General features: G+C 36.3%; 1 protein-coding gene across 8 annotated transcripts in view; it reads right to left on the reverse strand.

Annotated features, from left to right (window-relative positions):
• The window catches only part of DGKB (diacylglycerol kinase beta), a 331,421-nt gene that overhangs the window by 56,860 nt on the left and 252,635 nt on the right, over window positions 1-21,926 (reverse strand). For all 8 annotated transcript variants that reach the window (XM_086615217.1, XM_086615215.1, XM_086615214.1 and 5 more), the window contains one exon: window positions 20,277-20,472. In XM_086615217.1, the coding sequence (XP_086471343.1) occupies window positions 20,277-20,472 (196 nt within the window). The remainder of the gene's footprint in view (window positions 1-20,276; window positions 20,473-21,926) is intronic.

Here is a 21,926-nt window from a genome sequence, read left to right on the forward strand (position 1 = left end):
TTTGTCTAAATAAGAAATAATACGGGCAGCAGGATTTTGCCTGTATGAACAGATGTACTGTTTTCTATACAGTACTGGAAATGAAAGACTGCTCCTAAAACATCTTAGAAATTTAACACAGATCTTTCTTTCTAACAAAAGAAGATTGTGGGTTTGTTTTTTTTTTGTTTTTTTGTTTTTAAAAGCATTGTCTGTAAGCAGGTTGCTGATATTTTAGATATATATGCAGAGTTTTCTGAGGAAGCTGCATTTGTTTTCAAACAGTTGTTCAGAGACCTCTTTGCAGTTGCCAGCAAGATTGGCTCTTACCTCTGTCATTCCCTTAACTATGTCTACTGACATTCCACTTTTGTCTTCAAACCAGATGTCATCCATTACAGAGAACATTCTCTCCACAGGTGCATTAGTGTCTCTGCATGCCAAACAAATTCAGCAAGGAGCAGGAGATTTTAGAATGTATGGTATTTTCTTTTAAATTATTTACAATTTTCACCCATCTTTCAGTGAGCTTTCTGCACCCAAAACCCCATGACTGATGGAAGGAGAGAAACCTCCAGCTGAAGAAGGACTTTCATTTCAGGATGTATAAAGGCTCCATTATTTAAAAATAAAATAAAAACGTATTTACCCTCCCTGTGGCTTCAGGACTATGTTCTGCATGCTATTCTATTAAGGAGATATAGGATTTAAGTTTAAGAAAAAACTCAGATTTGATTACCAATGACCTAGTAAATAAAGGTTGCAGAGATATGTTTACTACTGAAGGGGAAAAATAATACACTTTTGAAGAATAGGCTTCTGTAAATCTGCATAACTAAGTTAGTCCAAGTACCCTGTGATTCAAAACTTGTAATACACTTCAATGTAGAGGATTTAAGTCTCCATTACAGTAAATGAGGTTGCACTACAAGTCAGAAATAACGCTTTATATCAATGTCTTAACATTAGGCTATCTCCTTAACAAACATACCCATGGTCATAACTGTATGAAAGTCGATGGGAATGGAACTGGGACTGAAATTTTCATGTCAAACGAGATGCATCCCTGCTCATGCTGCATTATACTTCTTATACGTCTCTCACCTTCAGCATTCCATTAACCTGGCTCCTCTCTGCTTGGGCACAGTAAGCTGGGATCTGTACTGAAACAGGCAACTCCTTTTGAGACACTTGTAGTTTATACTAAAATGCTGTTGTGTGGGATAGTGAAGGAGCACTTCCAGTGCTGTTAAATCATACATTCAGCAATTCTTCCTGAGTAGAGGCCTATATATTCAGTGCTAATTACTGCTGACGCTGCATGCATGCAGTTGCTGATGGCTGTGATATTAGTATAAACACAGTCTGTAATTAAAAGACCATGGCTCTTCCTATACAAACATTTCTTCCTGAGTATCTCATGCAGTGACGCAGATTTCAAAATCTACTCAGTATGTCAGGGAAGCATTGAAGGAACGCGTCAGGTGAAAGCACAGTTTTAGATATTCTTTCAACTCACAACAGCATTTCTAACTTTTGAGTCTGGAAAATTTTAGTAGTAAATAATGTATTGCCTCTCTTCCAAAAATCCAGACAAATACTTAAAATTCTTCTTTTGCTACTCTTTATTATAATGGGCTGCAAAAATTGATAGAGCCATCAGTTTCAGGCAATTAGAACATATGAGTAATATACCATAGCCATGAGATTTTTTTTTTTCTCCAAAGAAATACAATTCTTTACTCATTTCATTCTAATTTTTGAGTCTTTAAGTTTCACTCAGGTATTTTTCTGCAACCAGAAGTGCCAAAAAACAGACCTTTTCAGAAGACCTGGAGATCTCAGTGCAGACTACATGTGGGGCAAAATAAATTAAGTTTCTGGTCTTCTGTGAAGGGGAGAGGAGGACAGCACGTACTTCACCTACTAATTAGAGATGACTACTAAACAACTACATCAGTCTTCCTTGTGGTGTGAAAGAATGTTCAATTTTTACTCTTGCTTCCAGGAGACTGAGATGACTTTCAAGGTTTTATTATTGTAAAGAGACATGACAATATTTTTGTATTATAAAGGGACACAAATTGAACTCCTCATATAAGGAGAGTTGATTACATGCCACTCAGATATGCATCCTCTATTCCTGGACTAGGAAAAATTCCTGTAAAAAGATGGAGGAATGTACTTGGTTCTCTGTGCGGGGAAAAGGTGACAGTGCTCCGAGAGCCCTTCCTGCTCGCAGTCTGTTAGGTTGGAGGGTTATTATTATTCTTAGAGCCAGGGGATGCGGACATCTGTCAGCTTGCTTCCTTCAGATGTGCAGCAACTGTGTGTGGTCCTCTAAATGAAACTATTAGCTATGCAGTTCTGTATTCATGTACCAATTGTGAGCGGGCTGAGCTCATGCCAATTAGAAAGTATTTAGTTATGGGTGGATGAAATGGGGATACATGAATACTATGAGAAAATAAACAATTGCTTTAAAATATCTTTTTTTTTTCCCCTTAACCTCCTTTCCAAATTTTAAACGTCTTCCTTTAAAATGAAAGTATACACTAAATTAACAAGTCTATTTTTAAAATGCAAGCTTGCTTTACAGCAGCATGCTCCCCTGGATGATAAACGCTGTTACAAACAGCTGTTGTGGGAGATCAGGGAAGTCAAAGAAGAGGAAAAGTAGCCACCGACATGAGAAGATGTCATGTCGTAGATCTCAAGACGTAGTTGGTTTGATGCACAAAGTCTACATTACCAAGAAGAGTGCATTAATAGAGACTACAGGGAACCAATGTTTACATACAAAAGTTGTTACACAACTAAGGATAGGATACTATACTCATTAGTAAGTATCCTGTGATTGCACAGGTGTTTATGAAATACTTGTTGGGAGGTTGTCAGCTGATGCACAACAAGCACAAATATACTTCATAACACTGAATTAAGAGATTTACTTTGTTTACTGGTTTAATTAACTTTTCAGATTAGGGCAGCATTGAAGATTACATTCAAAACACAGCAACTGTAAACACACATATACTTCACAGCATAAATCTTGCAGCACCACTGTCATCATGCAAAGCCATCACAACAGCAATGTCCAAGCTGTATGCAATGCCTTTTTGGGGTCGTAACACACAGCGTGAAGCATTTTCTAATGAGGGGCAGAAACAAACACTCACCTGACTTCCTATTCCTGGCAAGATAACCTGGCTATGCTACTTCACATGCTCTGCCACTTTTATTTGTTGCTAGATACGTAACAGTGTCATCTACCATGCTGTACAAGTAATATATGTTAGTTAAATGGATTTTTCTTTTTCAATTATCTAGCAACATTTTGTCAATTATCTATCAGCTCACATTGGCAAGACTTGTCATAAACTTCATAGATCTGTCAGATTCCTATAATGATGGAACATATGTTAAGAAGACCCCCAAATCCCTTAAAAAAAAGAAAAAGAGAAAAAAAAAATCAAACATGCGGCCTAGACCAAAAGATATTTAATGCATGTACAATGAAAGGGATCTAGTGATTTTTTGAATTCACTGGTCACAATGTCACTCTCTCTTTCAAGTTGTTGCAAGTAGTTCCTCCACTTTTAAAGCTAAAAGGCCATCTTCTCTCCTATTAGCTTTTGTTTTAACACAGTCCTTTTATTTCCCCAGCAGAACAAATCCTTTTCCATGAAACAACTGAAAAGTGAAGTTTCTCTAACTACCTATCTCTCAAATCTACACAAAGCCTTCATATTACCCTCAAGAAACATCTGACAATTCAAGGATTTTTTCCAGATTTTGACAAGACATACTATTCAACACATTTTTAAAGTTATTCAAAATAGGTTTTACAAAATCTTCTAGTTAGTCTTTAAAGAAATAACTTTTGTACGCCACTGTACTAAACAGACGTACTACTAAATTAGTATAGGCAGTCTTTGCAGAGTTTTGGACTATATTTCAAACACATAATATGTCATTAAACATATTTTTTCCCCATTAGTTTAATAAACCATCTCTTTTTCTTTTTTAAATAAAAAGAAATGTCATACTCAGAAATGTGATATACAGAAAGATAAAGAACTGGTAAATATAGTAGTAATTTTACACCGGTGATATCCTTTGACTCTGGCTGAGTCAAATTAATGTAAAAGTGAACTTGATTAAGACCTGGAACCTCTAATGATTCAAACAAGCAATTGCCATCCCACCCGCAAAACCTCTGCTCCACAAAAACAAATGAAACCTTACCTAGACAGACAAGGACAAAGCCCTTTTGTTCTGGTACTGTCAATAAATTGCCACAAGTTTTCTGACATATGACTACTTCATAGTTGAACACAGAATACAAGACACAACATGTTAAAACAGTTTAGCAGAGCAAATAATATTTCATAAAGGTTCACTCATGTGAGCAGGAAGTGATTTAAAAATTATCACTGGGCCAATACAGTTACGTACGTGATGTCAAATTTTCATACTCAGAATACGTCTGAGGTAGTAAGAACATGTCTGAAGAAAGACAGACCAGCAACATTTTGTGTATCACACACACCTCAGCAAATGGCCTCACCAGCTCAGAGCAGAGGGTCAACAGAAGCTGTTTTACACTCCTTTCCCAAGGAGTTTCAGTGAGGTCAAAGAGAGATGTCCAGGTGAGAAACCTTGTCAGTCATTTCACTGTACTGACTTCTCTTTTCTCCAAAAGGATAATTTAGGGGGTGTGTGTGGGGGGGGGGGGGGGGGGAAATAAAGTGCAAGAAATATAACTGCAGTTCTTTCTAGTTGGGATAAAATATTTTGGATTTTCATATGCTATACTGCAATCTTTTTTGTTCATTTGCTTTTACTAATCTGACTTTTTCATATGCACAAGAATCATAACTCTGAGAGAATCCTGTGGCCACACAATGAAATTCTTTAGTAGCGGTCACCATCCAACACAGAAATCAGCAGATCACCTTAATTTCAAACATTATAAATACACATCTTTCAAAATTATTATCACAGCAAACAATATTAGATTTAATGTTTGGTGTCCTTTCCTTCAAGGAAGAAATTATTTCATAAAGGTCTGATCAAAGCAACCTTTTCATTCTTTATATTCCAATAACTGTTTTGATACAATGTAAGCAGAAAAATCATACACTTCAAAACCCCAAAAGAACAGAGTAATTTTATGTTTTTTAAAATATACATTGCAGGTATGTGATTTCCTCTCTCTCCAGTGGGTTTCTGTAACCTAGAAATTCTTTCCTTTACTTTTTATGTTAATATTAGGTTAATTCTTACTCAAAAATACAAGTTACATTTAAAATACAAGTTACTGCAAAGTAATGTAGTATTATGCTGTCTTACCTTATTAGTATTTACACCCACATAGAGCTTAGGTACTTATCAGACAAAGTTTTACAAATCTGGACACATATATAAACAAACAGAGTGACGACATCACAGTGATATTTGAACTAAGTCTTTGATCCTCACTACAGAAAAAGGTCTGTAGGCTGAGAATATTTAAAAATAACCATCACATATATCCTCATGAATTGATAGCTAAATAACTAGCTCTATAAATTTTGATAATTGAGTGGCAATTTTATAGCTGAAAAGTATTGCCATTATATATGAGACTAACCATACAGATTTTCACCTGCAGAAAACGAGTTTCACAAATTGGTTCAGACAGAGCTAGATTAATCAACTTCATCACTCCCAAATTAATTATACAGCAATTATTTTCTGATGTTTTAAATGTCTTCTGATTACGTCTTACTCAGTAATTCTCAGAGTGTCTACATCTTAATATGATTTCCGATGTTACAACAAAAATTGCTGATTGTTTCTTACTAACATAACTTTTCATGCTCTAAAGACTTAATCATCCATTTTATCAGTTCTTAGGTTAATGGTTCTAAACATCCCCAAACTAGCAAAGAATATTTTTAACTGAATACACTTAAAAACTTGAGTTGTAAATAAGTTCTTTCCATACAGATTGAAGGAAATGGCCACCTGTGAGAAACTTTTTACTATCTGTAGAATATACCTAAATATGAAGCACTTAGCACTCCAGGGAGCTTATTGCCATTGTTTTTACAGGTCTGGAATGCAGAGGTCCTAAACTTTGAGCTACTTTCTCAGAACAAAATAAAATTGCAATTAAAAGAGACATGAAGTAAGTCAATAAGTAGAAATGGAAAGACTTTAGAGGAAAATTATATTCTCGAGTATATCTAGAGTTCAGATAAATGGAGGGAGGCCTTCTAGAAGATAATATGGGTGAGTACACTGAGGACCTTTCCAGAAGGCAAGTCCCCAGCAGAGAACTCTTTTTTCTAGAAGAGTGGTAGGAGCCTCTGGGATAAGACTGTTGGGTCAGCTAAGTCTATGATTAAGTGAATAAGATGAAAATAAAACAAATGACATATTGACTGCCTGAATTAGGGTCACATAACTGCAATATGAAATTGGACTACCTAACCTTACATTTAAGAACCAAACTCTTAGATTCTAGCAAATGAACTTTAGATCGTAAATTCTTAGACCCTTTAGAGGGTAAGTTCTAGACAAGACCCTGAGCAACACGATCTAATTAGACCTGTTTTGAGCAGAGAGGGTTGGTCTAGATGACCTTTAGAGGTCTCTTCCAACCTAAATTATCCTCTGGTTCTGTGATTCTTCAAGAAGGAAACGTCCATTTGATCTGTGTTTATAAAGCATCTAGTGTCCAAGACCTTTGGGTGTTACCACAGAACAAATAAATAATAATCACTAACTGCCAATTTGTTCATACCGTCCGTATAAAGTAAAACAAGGAATGGCTTGGTCAGCCTCAGATTATTTATTGGGTTCTAAAAAGACCGTTTCTTCTTAAGCATATAACTTCTTTTCCTGCACTCAACAGTATATTAGACACAGCCTTCCTCCCCGGTCCCTCCCCCCCCCAAAAAAAGGAGGTACATAGACATCGTCTGTGATTTATTACAAATCCATGGCTGTTCAAGTCCATATTTTAAAGAAACTTTTTTACTGGTTGGCAGCTGAAGCCACTGAAAATCTTAAGTAAGCCCTTCTGATAAGATGAAAAGAAGTTATTTAACTAGTAACCAGAGTCGTCTTATAAAATAATGCACAGAGAAGGTTTTTATGAGTTCCACTGAGGATGTGCAAACCAGAGAAAGAAAATTCATCTCGAACCCATAATTTTACCATCTCCACAGTTCTAATAGCTATTAAAAATTATTGTAACTGTAAAGACATGTGTCTGAATACTGATAAGGAGGATGATGGGACAACTCCTGAGCCTTGCACAATAGACCTTTAAAATTGTTCAATTAGCCTCTTGCAGATTTTTGCAGCATGGAATGCACTGCCAAGGGGACAACAAAGCCAACACAGTAGCTTTAAGCTGTGCCTTCTCAATATCAGGGAAAGAAGCAAAGCCAGAAAATGTATTGCCTGCTGGAACCACCCACTGAGGCTATAGATAGGTAGCGCAATTTACTGCTATCAGAAATCACAACATATACAATAAGTGGCAAAAGCTGTACCTATTTGGATTTTACAATTAAGTATATACCTCTGCTTTACTGCTATTTTTCTTATGTCCAATTTCAAGGACTTCCGATGATAATAAAAAAAAACTCCCACTGACACATATGAAAGATAAGCAGTATGTTTGTAACCCTGTTGCCTGGAAATAGTAGGTCCAGAAATACTTGGCGCTAAACTTTAAATAAAATTATAGAACTCCTTCAACCTTTCTACTCTTACTGTGTAAATGTGAAAGTATTGTAAATCTTGTTGACAGTTATTGCCGTATCTATTGGCACACAGTCAGCAGCAGTTTGAAAAGTGTTGTGCAGCATAGCTAGTGCCCATTACCTGTCTCCCTATATTTTCTTACAATTTATTTTCACCCCAGCAGGCAGCACCTCACAATGCCATTAATTTGTTGGGCAGCTCATACTTTCCAATACAACCTACTTTACAATGTGCTCTTATAAACAACCTGGTGGTTTACTGGCAATGCTTATCAGTGTCAGGAGGGAGGCTACGATTTAAAGGCAGCAGGTAAAAATGAAGCAGGTCACAGAGATGACGTGGTCTGACTGAACCTCCTCTCCTTTAATTTGACTTATCATCAGCACAAGTGCACAAAATCACCAAACCTACACTTGGTCTTCACAAATATGTGACTGAAGCAACACTACTACCAAACAGTGCTTGTTGGTGGTGTGGTTGGACACATGCTTTTTGCCACACAGTATTCTGCTAATAGCATATTTGCTAGCAGATTACAGCTGCTTATATGAAGAAAACAAATGGAGACAGAGAAAAAAAAATTAAAAAATCTTTAAATTGATCATAACAGCAAGTATGAAAAATCCCACCCAACTCTCTCCTTGCAGAGTAATTAGGCACTAGTAAAATACTTGCATGATTCCAATATATATTTATAGCTACACATATTTGAATGCTTTCATTAACACAAGTCTTTGTAGAGTGAGGAAAAAAAACCACACAACAGAACAAATTCAGCTTTTTTAATACAACAGATTGAAGCTGATATTTTCGCTTTAATATATGCTTCTTTTTCTGCATCTCTCTTTCATACACAAACACTAATTTTCTCCTGTAAATTCCAATTCTATCCCTAGTGAGTAATGCAAGTGTATATACACCCAATCTGTGGCCTTACTGGGTTCTTCATATCACCAATACTTTTAGAATATTTTATTTATTTTTTATTAGTAATACTAACACGCACATTAACTGAAGCTGTCTCTCCTGTTGTTACTCCAAATTAAATTGCTGTCAATCCGACACCTTTTGCAAACACTCAAGGAACTTGAAATTTTCTATTAACAAGTAATAGAAAACTAGAATGGATCAGAGGATATGATTATGTGTTACAGCAGCCAAAAATGATCTGCTAGACTATTCTATTTTTATTTCTGTATCTTTAATCTAAAGATTCATGCACCTGGGGCAGGGTTAAATGAGCAAACAATCCGAGTAATACGCTATCAGATGTTCCTAGGGAATACTTGTCTGCCATTAAATAAATTGAATATTGCAGAATGGTTATTGCGGCTTTTAGTACAAAGGTCACAATACAGAAACATATGTTTGGCATCAGAAAATATTACTGTAAATCTAAAACATATATGCACATATCAAGTCACATTTAGGATTGTGGTGGTGGGGGTGGCAATCATCCACAACATTCACATGTGAAGAGAGCCTGAAAGGGTTAAAACTGTTTCAGTCTTGAATTCATCCAACCTTTCTACTTCACTTTTATAATTCTCCATGTGCTTGCAATGTTTTCTAGTAACGGGCCAATTCCTTAACTCACATAGGAATCTAAATTACAATAATCATACGCATTCCTTTCCCCAAGAAAGGAAACACCTGTTGTAGTTCGTTAATTGCTGACTTTTTGTAAGCTTTTGGAAAAAAAGTAACATTTACAAATAATTTATATCTGGAAAACTTCAGAAGCAGAGAAACACATGAATTATAAAACTGGTATGAAACTCAAAAACTATGTTGAGACAGTAACAGATGTTTTCACTTTGTTAATTAAAAAAAACCCCTCTGTATCAAAGTACCATAATAGGATATGGTTATTTTATAACTAAGATGAGGCTACTTTCTATTCTCAGATGGGTTTACATTTCTGCAATAATTGTTACTCATGCAATACAGCAGTAGCAAATAAAAATTAAGCCCTGAAAAATATGAGAATGCATGCTTTTACAAAAAAAAAAAAAAAAAAGTAAGTATGTGTACCTAAATCAATATACAATGTAGAAGACATATTCAACATGGAATTTTAAAAATTTATTTACTTGTTTGTTATGGAATTCTTGCTAAAGTAGAAGAAAAGGTGTATACTTATGTGAGTACAAAACCCAGAATGTCAATTAAATGTATCTGTTTTTAAATATACACACATATACACTTTTTTGTTTTTAATCTGAAACTCGTTAATTTTTTATCTATATTTCTCTATATAGGAAATGTGAAATTGTGCCTTAGGATATGGTACTTTATTATTCATTTATATAAATCTCATAATTTCAGTGGAATTGTCCCAAAAAAGGAGTTATGTCCTGTGCTAATGCTCTTGTACAAATATCCACATGATCTTTGATGAATAGCGTAGTAAATTTTGAATAACAACTACTCATCTGCTATATTAGCAAACTCTGAGTTCTAGAGTGACCACACCATACTGTTGCCACTACGCTGAATGAGCTGCTGAAATATGGTGGAAAAGTTATGATCAGAGCAAAGACCAACGTGGAGGAAAGACTCAAGGAAAGAGTTCAGGAAAGGCAAATTTTAGGTTCTCCTGTCATGTACAAACAAGCTAATTATTATAAAGCTTTACATCCTGGAAGATGTATTTTCAAGTGAAAGTCAAGTCTTTACACAGATAAATACCAGCACCTGGGTAAGCTGATCAGTTTTGCTACAATGAAAAATGGTATTTATTACTAATTCTGCAATAAGCAGGAAGAAAAAATAATAAATCAAAACCTTCGGATATTCCATTCACATCCCTTATCATTTACCACACCTTAAATAATAGCTGTCATACAGGTAAGAACTCATTTACCTGGGCTAATAAGGTGCAAGAGTCATGAAAGGCTCCCAGCAAAGCAGAGTTAAGCACTGGGAGTATTGTGGAGCAGGTTGTATGAGCCTTCTGCAGATGGCCATGCTGAGGTAAGCCATGGGCCCTGCGCAAGGTGTACATAAGGGCATATCATAGAATCACAGAATGATTTGGGTTGGAAGGGACCTTAAAGATCATCTAGTTCCAACCTCCCTGCCATGGATATCCCTTGTTCCAGGTCAGGCAGAGAGCCTCAATTTACCTTGAGCACTGTAGAGGCACCCGAGCTGGCTGGATGCGAGATGCTTAGCCACATCAGCAAGGTGATGTTTCCACTACCTCGCAGCCAAAGTGAGTCCCAGTAGAATATTCCATTAATGCTGCTGGCACAGAACTTGGCTTGATTATTTGGATGCCACCTTGTAAGTGTATCCTAAAACAATAAGTAACTTCCTACTTCTCGGTTGCCACTTACTGTGCCATCCCTCCCACCCTCACCTTGTTCTCTGTACAAACCAATTTACTGGGGCTTTTTTTACACAATAGCTAGAGTTAATTTCACCTACTACATTTAATGTCATAGGAGTTATACGTGTAAATCCCTGTACTTAGAGATAAGATAGTCCTTTATGCCATTTTAATCAATCTTTGTCATGGGTATGTTACTTAATAGCTCTGTCTTCCTATAGAAGATGAGCAACTTAAGGGAAATGAAACTTTTCAAAGATACATTTTCCTTCTGGCAGTCTATGAAATACACCGTAATTATCCTCTTTCGATGAATAACGTTTGAAGGAAAATGAACATTCTGTGCACCAAAAGGTATAATACAGTGACAATCTCAACTGCCTTGTAAATAAAAGGAAATTGTTTTTCTACTATGATCTATATTGCACAGAAACATATATATGCGCTTTATAAATGTAAAACCAAATCAGACTATCAAGGCATTTTTCAAGGTCCTACTACCTCCTAATAACAATAAAATCAGTATTTCACAGTAACTAGGAATTGTATTTGTATTTCTAAAAGATTCAAACAGTGTTATGAATTATGGACTCCATCCCCCAGGCTGATGGGCCAACTTGTATGAATAAGGCTGCTGCTGAACACAGCACCTCTTGAGTAATACAGGTATCTATAGGAAAAGAGTGCACCCTGAAGATCTGCTGTCGGGAGGGCAAAAGAGGGGAAAAGGCTGTTTTAATAGCATAATCGAATCATGACTGTCCAGTCCACATTCTCTCACTAGGAAAACTGTTTTGTCTTCAATAGCTTGATAAAAAAGAACATTTGCTTCCAAATCTTATGAACTAATGGGTGCAATGCACAATTTAACTAAGTGGCTAGGACAAAGTGCCATTTACCCCTGTCATTCCAGTGAACATGCACGTCCAGTAGAAATAAGGAGCCAGAGCCAAACCACACAATCTTCAGTAGCCAATATGGGACAAAGGCACTTGAATACCAACCCAGTTCTCACAACATCATCCAAAATCTAGGCTCTGAGTTAGGAAAATGACCAGGGCTATCTCTTTGTCATATTGAGTACCTCAGCACACTTCTCACCTCTACACTGTGTCTAAACTCACAACCCATTGCTTAAAGTAAAAGAAAAGAAGTGGGAATTTGTTAATGTGGAAAAATTGTGACATTTATTTCTTCCTTCCTTCCCCCAACGAACTCACTGCCTCCACAGAGATAAGATACTGCTGAGTAGTGGTAACACATCACAGTATGGAACGTTCTGGTCCACAGTTTCTAGAAGAACCACCAAAACCTGGAAACTACTACATCAGTAGAAGCAACTTCTCAGTTGCATCCTGCCTGATACAGGTCCTGGGTTTGCAGGAACAGGTGCTTCCCCAACGGCAAATGGGCAAGGGTTCCACAACCTCAACACAGCCAGAGATGAACACCTCGCACACTGATGAGTTACACCATGCAGCTGCCCTTGGTGGGACAGCAGCTTCTGTTGCCTATTGAGTTTTGCTTGAGACATGGAGCAAAATGCCTGGCGCGGTGACCAATTACTGCTGTTTAGCAGGCAGAAGAGACAAAGCACTATAGCTGAGTGCTTTCAAATTTTTAAAAGGTGACAAAATAATACGGTCCAAACTAAAGAGGGACAGCCTATAACACCACTGAATGCTACTCTATTTCCCAACACTCCTATGCTATAATCCCCCAAACAGGTTTTCCTCTGCTCAAGTCCCCAGTATTTGCAAACTATACTCCAAGCAGGGGTTTGCACACACTGGAAAAGCAAGATATTCTGCCATGGTCCCTTCGTTCAGTAGATTAGTCACTATAGGGTTCGTGAAAGACGTGGAACACATCACCACCAGATCCGTAGAACACATCACCACCAGATCTGTAGAACAGAGCATGGTTCAGCTCAACAACGCTTATCCGGCAGAGCGGTACCTGATTCCCATTCCTGCTCCAAGGACTGTTCGTGTATTTAACGGGCTGTTGCCACATGCAGGAATTCATTTCATCTCTAGTCAGCTGGAAGTGAGGTGTCCAACCTAGCCTATGACTTAGGTTCCATTTACAATAAATGGAGAGTTACGTCCAGCGAGTGTCTCATCCTGCCTACCTTAGACCTTTGTTAGAGCATTGGATAAACACTTTTCTTGAGGTGACTCCAAAATTCAACCCTATAGCGGGCAGACAGACACTGAAGTTAATGGCACCCTAACTTTGACAGACCTCACAAGGATTTGATTTACTGTAAACAACATATGTTCACATAATGGTAACAAGATATTCCACACAGAAATATGTGAAGTTTAGGTTAAAGTTTCAATTTATGCTTTAAGATGTTCAGAACAGCTATGGTGCATGCTTAGACAGGGAAGAAACATAGATGTCTGAATAAATTTAGGATATTTTTTCTAATGTTTAAACTTTGAAGAAGTATCTGGACTAGAAGGTTTAACTTTGATATTTACTTAGGGGATTTCTCTGCCTTCCTAGTTTCAATCGAGGACAGAGAACAAAGTGCCAAAACCCATGAAAAATGCTGCTCTTTTCAAAGCAATTAAACAAAATTTAGAAAAGAAATGAAAATTTTATGCAAGGTTAATTTTGTGTTATTTTCCAAGTAAAGAAATTCAGGTATATAACTAAATGAAGTGGATTTGTGAGGCAAACACTCAAAGTATTTTAGATTCATATAACATTTTAACTCATCACATTTATGTTCCCTAAATTAACACCCTAGAAATAAGTTCCATGTGGGTTTTATAGTAGTTTACACTGAAATAATACTTTTCTCCTGAACTTCATACCCTTAATGCTTTGACTCTATACATATCGTAAATGTTTGGCCCTATTTAAATAGGCAGACAAGGACACATATGGATCCTTCTTCCTTTTCACCCTTTTTGGGAACTGAGACACACTATCTGCCATAACCCTTTTAAATTTAACTTATTTTACTGCTTATTAAGGAAACTTGGTTTATTCTTTTTTTCTGATTCGTGTGTTAGACAAGTTGCAGGTCTTCTTCAGTTGTTTTCATCAGAAAAAGAACATCAATGTTAGATGTTAATTCTTAAAACTTCTTTACCATTACAGACAAAAGATCTTTTTCCTTAAATGTAGGAAGACTTGAACAGAAGGCAGCCTCTGCTTATCTAACAGCTTTATCATCAGAATTTGGCTGAGAAAGCTGTCTTTCTCTTCACTTTTTCAAAGAAAGGCATCAACAGATTTTCTATTTCTGTGTTTGGTGCTTCCTCTTTTCCCAGGTTTACTGTTCTTTTTCTGTTATTTTTCATGGAAATATAAACCGTTACTTATATTACCCAGCAAGGTATTTCCAACATATATCTTTGTTTTGGATAGAGACATATACCTCAGTTTGTGGAGAGACTTCCTGGAAAAGGATTATAAATGGTTTGCAAGCTATCTCAAATGCAAGAAGGTGTTCATACATCCCTGTTATCTATTCTAGTGAGTTTGAGCCTAGCTCAGAACAGTGTGTAATTATTTCCTTTGATGTTTAACTGATTTAGTCACTGGTTTTCATTTCGTTAAACATATTTCTGCTTCCTTGAATTCTGAATACCAAATGTTTTACCTCAAGTTCTTACTGTGATCAACTTAAGTTAATCTACGTTTTTCTTTCTTTCTTTCTCTAAAGTAACACAAATAACCTACACCACTAATTACTAAAATTGGTAGAACTTGATTATATCACTACTATTTGCTTTCATCCGACTATATACGTATGTGCACAAAAATACCTAGTTAGGATAGTCGAGGCAGCAATTAAATGATTTTACCTAGATACTCTGTCTAAACAACATTGTTTCTATACGTTGAATGTCTTAACATAGAACAGCTATGAAGTAGCTATAATTAGTTATTTTTCTCTGTGGTAATGTCTTAATGACTATCTTGCCGCAAACTGTCTAAACAAGATACAAAACAAAGGCGATTACCTTATCTAGCCATTACATTATGCATAGCACTTAATTAAAATATTATTATAGAGAGTTCACTAGACATGCCTTGTACCATGTCATTAATAACCTAAAGTTTACCAATACTGAACATACACTGTGTATTTTCAGTGTATATAATATATATACTGTGTATACAGAACAGTTTCTAACATTTTCAACTTACGAAATTATCTCATATTTAGAGATCTCAAAATTCATAATGTGTTAAAAATTTAAATTTAGAGAATTATAAACAGCAAGGAGAAGTCACCTGGCCAGAGCGTAGTTTATGAGAGACCTCCATGAATTAAACTAGTCTGCTAGCCCACAAAGTTTATAAGTTGTTTATGTCAGGAATCCCCTGGCTATAGGGAAGCATGGGATAAGATTCTCCTCTACTGTAAAGTGGAATTTGACACCGAATAAGAAAGGTATTTTCTCCCCTCTTATTATGTACAGATATTTTGAAGTGTTTTAAGGCCTTCACAGTCTCTGCATCTCCCCTACTTTTAACTATAGTGAACTATCTGTATACACATTATTCTATTTCAAAAACTTCTGCATTTCCATCTAGAAAGTCATAATGCAGTTATTATCAGAGATTTCCACATGGAGTTACTGAATCATATTGGTAAGCTTGGTTTATGCCTAGGTGCTGTGACATGAATGCACATTGTCTTGAATTAGTCTAGTAGTTTGGCATGTTGCTGAGTAATAGGGCACTGCAGCTCTTTTGACAAGCTGTGCAGATCAACTTGATAAATACTTGGTTAAGTATCAGTGTGTCTGATGATGTACAAACTAAATAGGAAGAAAGTATTGCACTGGAATATTTATAGCCTAAAGGTTTCACCCATTAATAGTTCATAGACATTGTCTTCAAGAAAGAGTCCATTGAGGTGACTGGAGCTACTTGCGCAAAAACAAGTTACGTATATGCTTGCAGTAAAGTCTTAAGAGACTTTAAACTTTAAAAGATATTCCCTTTCAGGACAGGGTTCTAACTGAACTTCAGCAATGAAAGCAAATCAAAGCATAACAACATCCACCCCAAAGGAATTCTACTCCACTCAGCAAAATTTTGCTAGAGAGATTTTGAAAAGAACAATTTCCTTTTGTCACAAAAGGTTTGAAAATTTTATTCAGTATCTCTATGAGGAAGAAAATGTTGCTGTTTAACACGTAATATAAATGGCATATATTTCATGTAAGATATGTTGCCATGATTCAGCCTATGTTTTGGATGTAATCTCCACACAAGTATCTCAGTTATTTACATTTATGTTTCTCAATTCATACTTTAGTTTCTATGCAGTATGTTCATCTTTGTAAAGCACTGATTTTTGGCATTTATCAATATCTGTATATCCAAACAAAAATACTGTCCAAATAACATTCAAGGATAGTTCACAGCTACATCTAAAATCTGTACTTAGAAAAAAAAATTGATTGTGGATAGATATATCATAGATATGTACAAACCAGAAGATTTTAAAACAAAACAACAAATGGAAACATTGCAAGTGTCAGATTCATAAAGTCAAAACACTAATTAAATCACCTACTTTCATAACTGTCTACATATATCTGCAGTTATATTTTTTCCTAATGCGTTGATTTTGTGAAATAGAAATGATAATGATACATTAGAAATTAAAATGAAATTAAATTAGAAAAAAAAATCTGATTTTTACCCTAATAACATCTGTTGAAACATCCTCTATACTTCTGCATAGGAGCTGAAATGAAAACTGTAGGTTTTTTTACATTAACAAAGAAGAGGACAATATTTAGTATATTACAGCTAAATAAGGTTTTCTTTCCAATGAGTTGTAAGTTAATCAGATAAATATATTTTTGTATACATCAAAGCCAGTTACTAGTTAGGTAGAAATATATGATATATACACACAGACACCTATATGTTATCAGTGCCAAATTTTGCTCTTTAGCATACATGCACAACTCCTAGTGAGATAATGGAATGTATTTAAAAAGTGCACATTTTGATTTGCTGCATTTCAATATATTGTTTTTCAGACTATGTGCATATAATCAGATTGTTTTCCAAGCAGGTCTCCATTTGATTACCTTAAGTCCAAACTGTGGTCTATCTATGGAGTATGCAGAGGTGGATAATGGGAAGGGCAGGGAAAATACAAGCCTTTTCGCATTAACAGGTGACAACTCTAAATAGGGGGAAAAAAGAAAGGAGTAGGCTCAAACGAATATACCTTCCCTGAATGGTAGAGATATAGAAGAAAGAAAAAATATTTGGCTGAACTTTGACCCTTTTTCCTGCAGTGATGATCATGTTGCACGTACATGGCTCGCATTAGGCGACACACACAGGAGCAGGGGGAGGACAGCAGCAGGACATCACAGAGGTTTCTTCTTCTTTGCAAGTTCTCAAAGTCCTGCTGGGGCTGTTCTGAGAGGAGCAACACAGCACGCTCAGGGGCAACAAACTACCCAGAGTGAGCAGAGAGCTTTCACTAGTCTCTGCAAGTATCCCATTTAAGGTCTCAGACTTTGAATACTAAACTTCAATTCATGTATTTATGGTCAAGTTACGAAAACATAAAAGCAAGAGAGACAAGAAGAATACAGATTGATACACGGTAAAAAAAAACACAGTAAAGAAATCCCATACTCTTCAGAGGAAGAGATTTAAAAACCAAAACCCAGAAAAACAAAATCCAACACCAAAACTTGAGATATATATCCACGTGAAAACATGAGGATGTTTGATTACTGTCTCCTAGAAAGCGCAGTGTTTAGCTGTTAAGTGATTACATGTTTTAATTGGACAAATAATGAATGGAAAGAATATTTATTCAGAATATGTAAATAAATAAACATAAGTTACCAAGGAGGTATGTATTTACCATGGTTCTTAATACAGCAATACCTATTTCTGCACTAACATTAATATTCTGTGAAATGTTTTCTTCAAACTAAAAAGTACAATCCAAGTGTACTTAAGAAAACAATCAGCTAGACAATATAGGGCTTTTGGATATGCTCGTACAAAGCTAGTGGAGGAATCATTGTGCTTTAGAAGTGACAGGCAGTCAGTTATTTCTGCAGTGGGTAGATTATATTTATCAAAAGCTATCTGAGAAACTAGATATAAAATTGATTTAATTACATTATTCAGCAATAATCTTGAATACCAAGATGAAGCACACTCTAACCTGGGAACCCATCTTAGCTAGCAAAATTAAGTGACTGTTCTTTGCAGTATAAAATAGGAATGGATCTATGGCAAATCAGTTGGTTCTCAAATGTTCACTCCACATTCATTTTGGAGTTTTACTTTGAGTTGTTTTAACCTGGTTCCACAGACTGAACCCTCATTTGCAGTTAGAGCATGTGCCTCCCTCCATTTAAATGGAATCCAGTTTGCATGCTCAAGACTGCTCAATGTTGCAAACTGAAATGCAATAAACATGGACAACTAGGAAATCCAAGAAGCGTACTCCTTTTAAGCACTAAACCGCTACTGCAGTTGCAACAATACTACTATCCACATACTCAGTGACGAATTAGAGGTGCTGTGGCTTATGACATAGAGAAGTCAATCTCTGCTTTGAAACTGCCTTTTGACTGAAGCTACTCCCATCCACAGTGCACATAAAGTGATTAAAAACTAAGTCATGAGACTAGTTTTTCTAAAGTAAGGTGCTTAACGTCTGCATTATGAACACTTCAACAGATAATGTAGGAACTTCTGTTCAGTCTTCAATATTTTTATTATTATTTTATTTTTTTCCTGTCCAGGAAAATAGAAATGGAGTGTAGCAATATCCTTCTAATACACTAAAAATAGTCAGTATGAAATTGCTGTTAATCTCTTTAACTTCAATAGTTAAGGAGATTATAACATTTTGTTTCACTACTGTCAAAAGGGTGAAATGCCTTGTCTCCCAGTGTTCAGAAACAACAGAAAAGGAAAAATTTTGGTGAGTCCAATACCTCATAGCCTGCCTCCATCTCTTGTACATCAGGACATAATACAGAAATTGAAGGGTACGCAGAAGCTTAGCGGCTGTTAAGACTTCAGCTGACAGACTGTATTGGTAAGGTACTTTGAGGTACTGAGAACATATGTCAAATTACTAAAACACACAGAAACTTTGAGTCCTAGTACATACTGCAACCCCCAAGCCATAGAAAATGACTCTATTCCTAAACTTTTACCATCCAGATAAATTAGTTGGATTAAAACTACTACACATATTAATTAAACAAGATATAACTTACTGACTTAAAAATTACTGCTGATGAAATGCATAAAATAGGACAACAAAAGCTAGTAAAAGATCACAATAACATCAGAAAGTTAAAGTCCTGGTCTTTATTCAAACTGAATTAAGGAGAAGAAGGAGGAAGATTCTCTGAAGCAGGACAAGCTTTTCTCCATAGTACGAAAAGAGGGAAAAAAAAATCCAAAAAGTTTTGAAAGGCTGATCTGTTTATCCCTTAGTGTGAACAGAATGATGTTTTATGATCATTAGAACTTGTGATAGGCAGTTATGTGTTACAATGCATAGTATTCAGATTCTACAAGGTAGAAGAGAGAGTACTATTTACTGTGGGTTTTGTCAAAAGTTATGATTAATAACAAAAATTATGGGGCAAATGCGTTTAATCACCAGGAAAGTATATTAGCCCTGAAAGGTCAGATCACATCCATGCAAGCAAGCTACTGCATATGTATTCATGGACTGCATACAGTATCACAGTATAGTAACATAAACTGTATAGACAGCTTGCTCTTGTTACTCTGAATTAATTTTCCACAGTCTCTGGCCAAAGTTTGTTAGAAACAGGGTATGATTAACCCCAAATTTTATGCACACTGACAGTAAAAAGCATTATAAAAGCTGAATAAGCATTTTCCAACTCCCAAGAACTCCAGGTACTTCTAGGCTGAATATCATAGTAGCAAACAGTGCCACACGGTGTGCTTAGTCTGCTTAACAGGTAACATCCAAGGCAGGTTTGCAAGTATACAGACTGTCATTGTCAACACATCTCTGTTCCTGCCTTTGCTCCAGTGCTTCCCATCAGAAAAGCTAAACGCACCAGAAAAGAAATAGTAAGAACTGTCTATCGTTTTTCTTGACAAGAGGCAATACAAGGGCAATTATACAACCAAGTTGACTGTATGGATCCAGATAGCCTATATTAATCTGTAAGCTTACCTTGGCATACAAACTTCAATTCCTTGGCATCTGTGACAGTGGTTCTTTTGTCTGACCTCTTCTTTTCTGTCCGACGGTGGCTACGTCTTTTCTTTGTCTCTCCCCAAAGATTCGATCCACCATGCATGCTTGGGATGTTCAGAATGGCAATTCCTTCCAGAGAAATATTGATTAAGTCTAGCTGAATTCCATCACACTGATTAGCCAGGAGAAAAAAGGAGGAAAAAAAAGAGAGAGAGAGAAAGCAGTAAAAGAGAAAAGTCAGGATGTTCTACCTATCAGATATTTTTCTTCAGCAATTCATCATTCTTAACACTGGTAATGGTTTATTCAATGTTTACACCTAAGATATATACCTATTTCTGGAAAGGAGGTATGAGATGGGAACAAATCCTCATTCAGAAGGGAAAACATGATTCCTATTCAGCTCTTAATTGCTTAAGTGTGGGACCATTTGCTAGAGCCATGTTGTTATTTGATACCTAGTCATTGACCCAAGTGAAATATATTTGTAGCTTCACTACAGCTATTAGCAGAAAAATGTTTATACTACAAAAATTCCTATAGCAGTAAGTGGAGTTTTTTTGTTGACTGTTCCAGCTAAATTGTCTGCCTTACGATTTTGTAATGATAGCTGTCAGTGTAACACCTGAGTCCTTTCTACATGAAACTGAATATAAAAGTCCCTGCATTCAGAGCGTATACAGCATCATGGAAAAGGGTCTAAGTATTAGTTTCAATCCAAAAAGGCACAACTGGCACATTAGCATAGGTCTATGCCTGACTAAAAGCTCCTACTGAGAGGTAAGATTAGTAAAACTGGGTACAGCTACACGCAGATACAGCTACAGAGCTCCTTATCCCAGAACTTCTGTCAGCCAGTTCTCTGAAATATGCAGCATTGCCAAAGGAAAACAGGGGATGTGGAGCTAAAGAAGAGGTACCAGTGCTCTAACAGCCTTCCAAGACCTTACTGGACATACAAGAAAAAAAATCTTACTCTGTGGGACAGTCCTTTCAGTGACGGAATCATTCCTGTAGGAAACCTTGCATCACTAGTGTGTATTTCTCCTGCTTCCTGCAGCAACACTGGACATTGAAGCATTTTATAGACATATATTCCTTTGCTAAATTTAGCTTTGAATTGTATCTTACAAAGAGATCATACTTTTCACTTCCAGAAGAATGGTTCAGGCACCTTATCAGTCTATTAGTGACAAACAGCAGCTCCTTCTCAGGCGGCAAAAGCCTACATTTGCAAACACAGTTCACCTGTGTCAGGTGGATGAGATGTAACTAGCTTGATAGGAGATATCTATTCTTCATAGACTACAATTTACTCAGGCTAAGTCCTCCTCACCCACATCGGTTTAGGATCAGAGGAAGCTCCTAACACACGTAAAACAGCAAAATACTGAAGAACCTCCACAGAAGAAGAAAAGACTAATCTACAGTTGAACCTGCAGGTGGAAGGCAAAGCATCCAGTTCTACTTACTAATTCACTGAACCAGCCAAGGTTCCTGGGATTTATATACTTGCAGCTTGGCTAGAGGTAGATTAGCCTCATGCCACACAACATAGCTAGAGTATATAGACATCCTGGCAAGTCACACGCACCTTATAGCGTATAGCAGCCTATTTTTAAAACA

This window comes from Tauraco erythrolophus, chromosome 7 (assembly GCF_009769465.1).
Source record: "Tauraco erythrolophus isolate bTauEry1 chromosome 7, bTauEry1.pri, whole genome shotgun sequence".
Classification (NCBI taxonomy): domain Eukaryota; kingdom Metazoa; phylum Chordata; class Aves; order Musophagiformes; family Musophagidae; genus Tauraco; species Tauraco erythrolophus.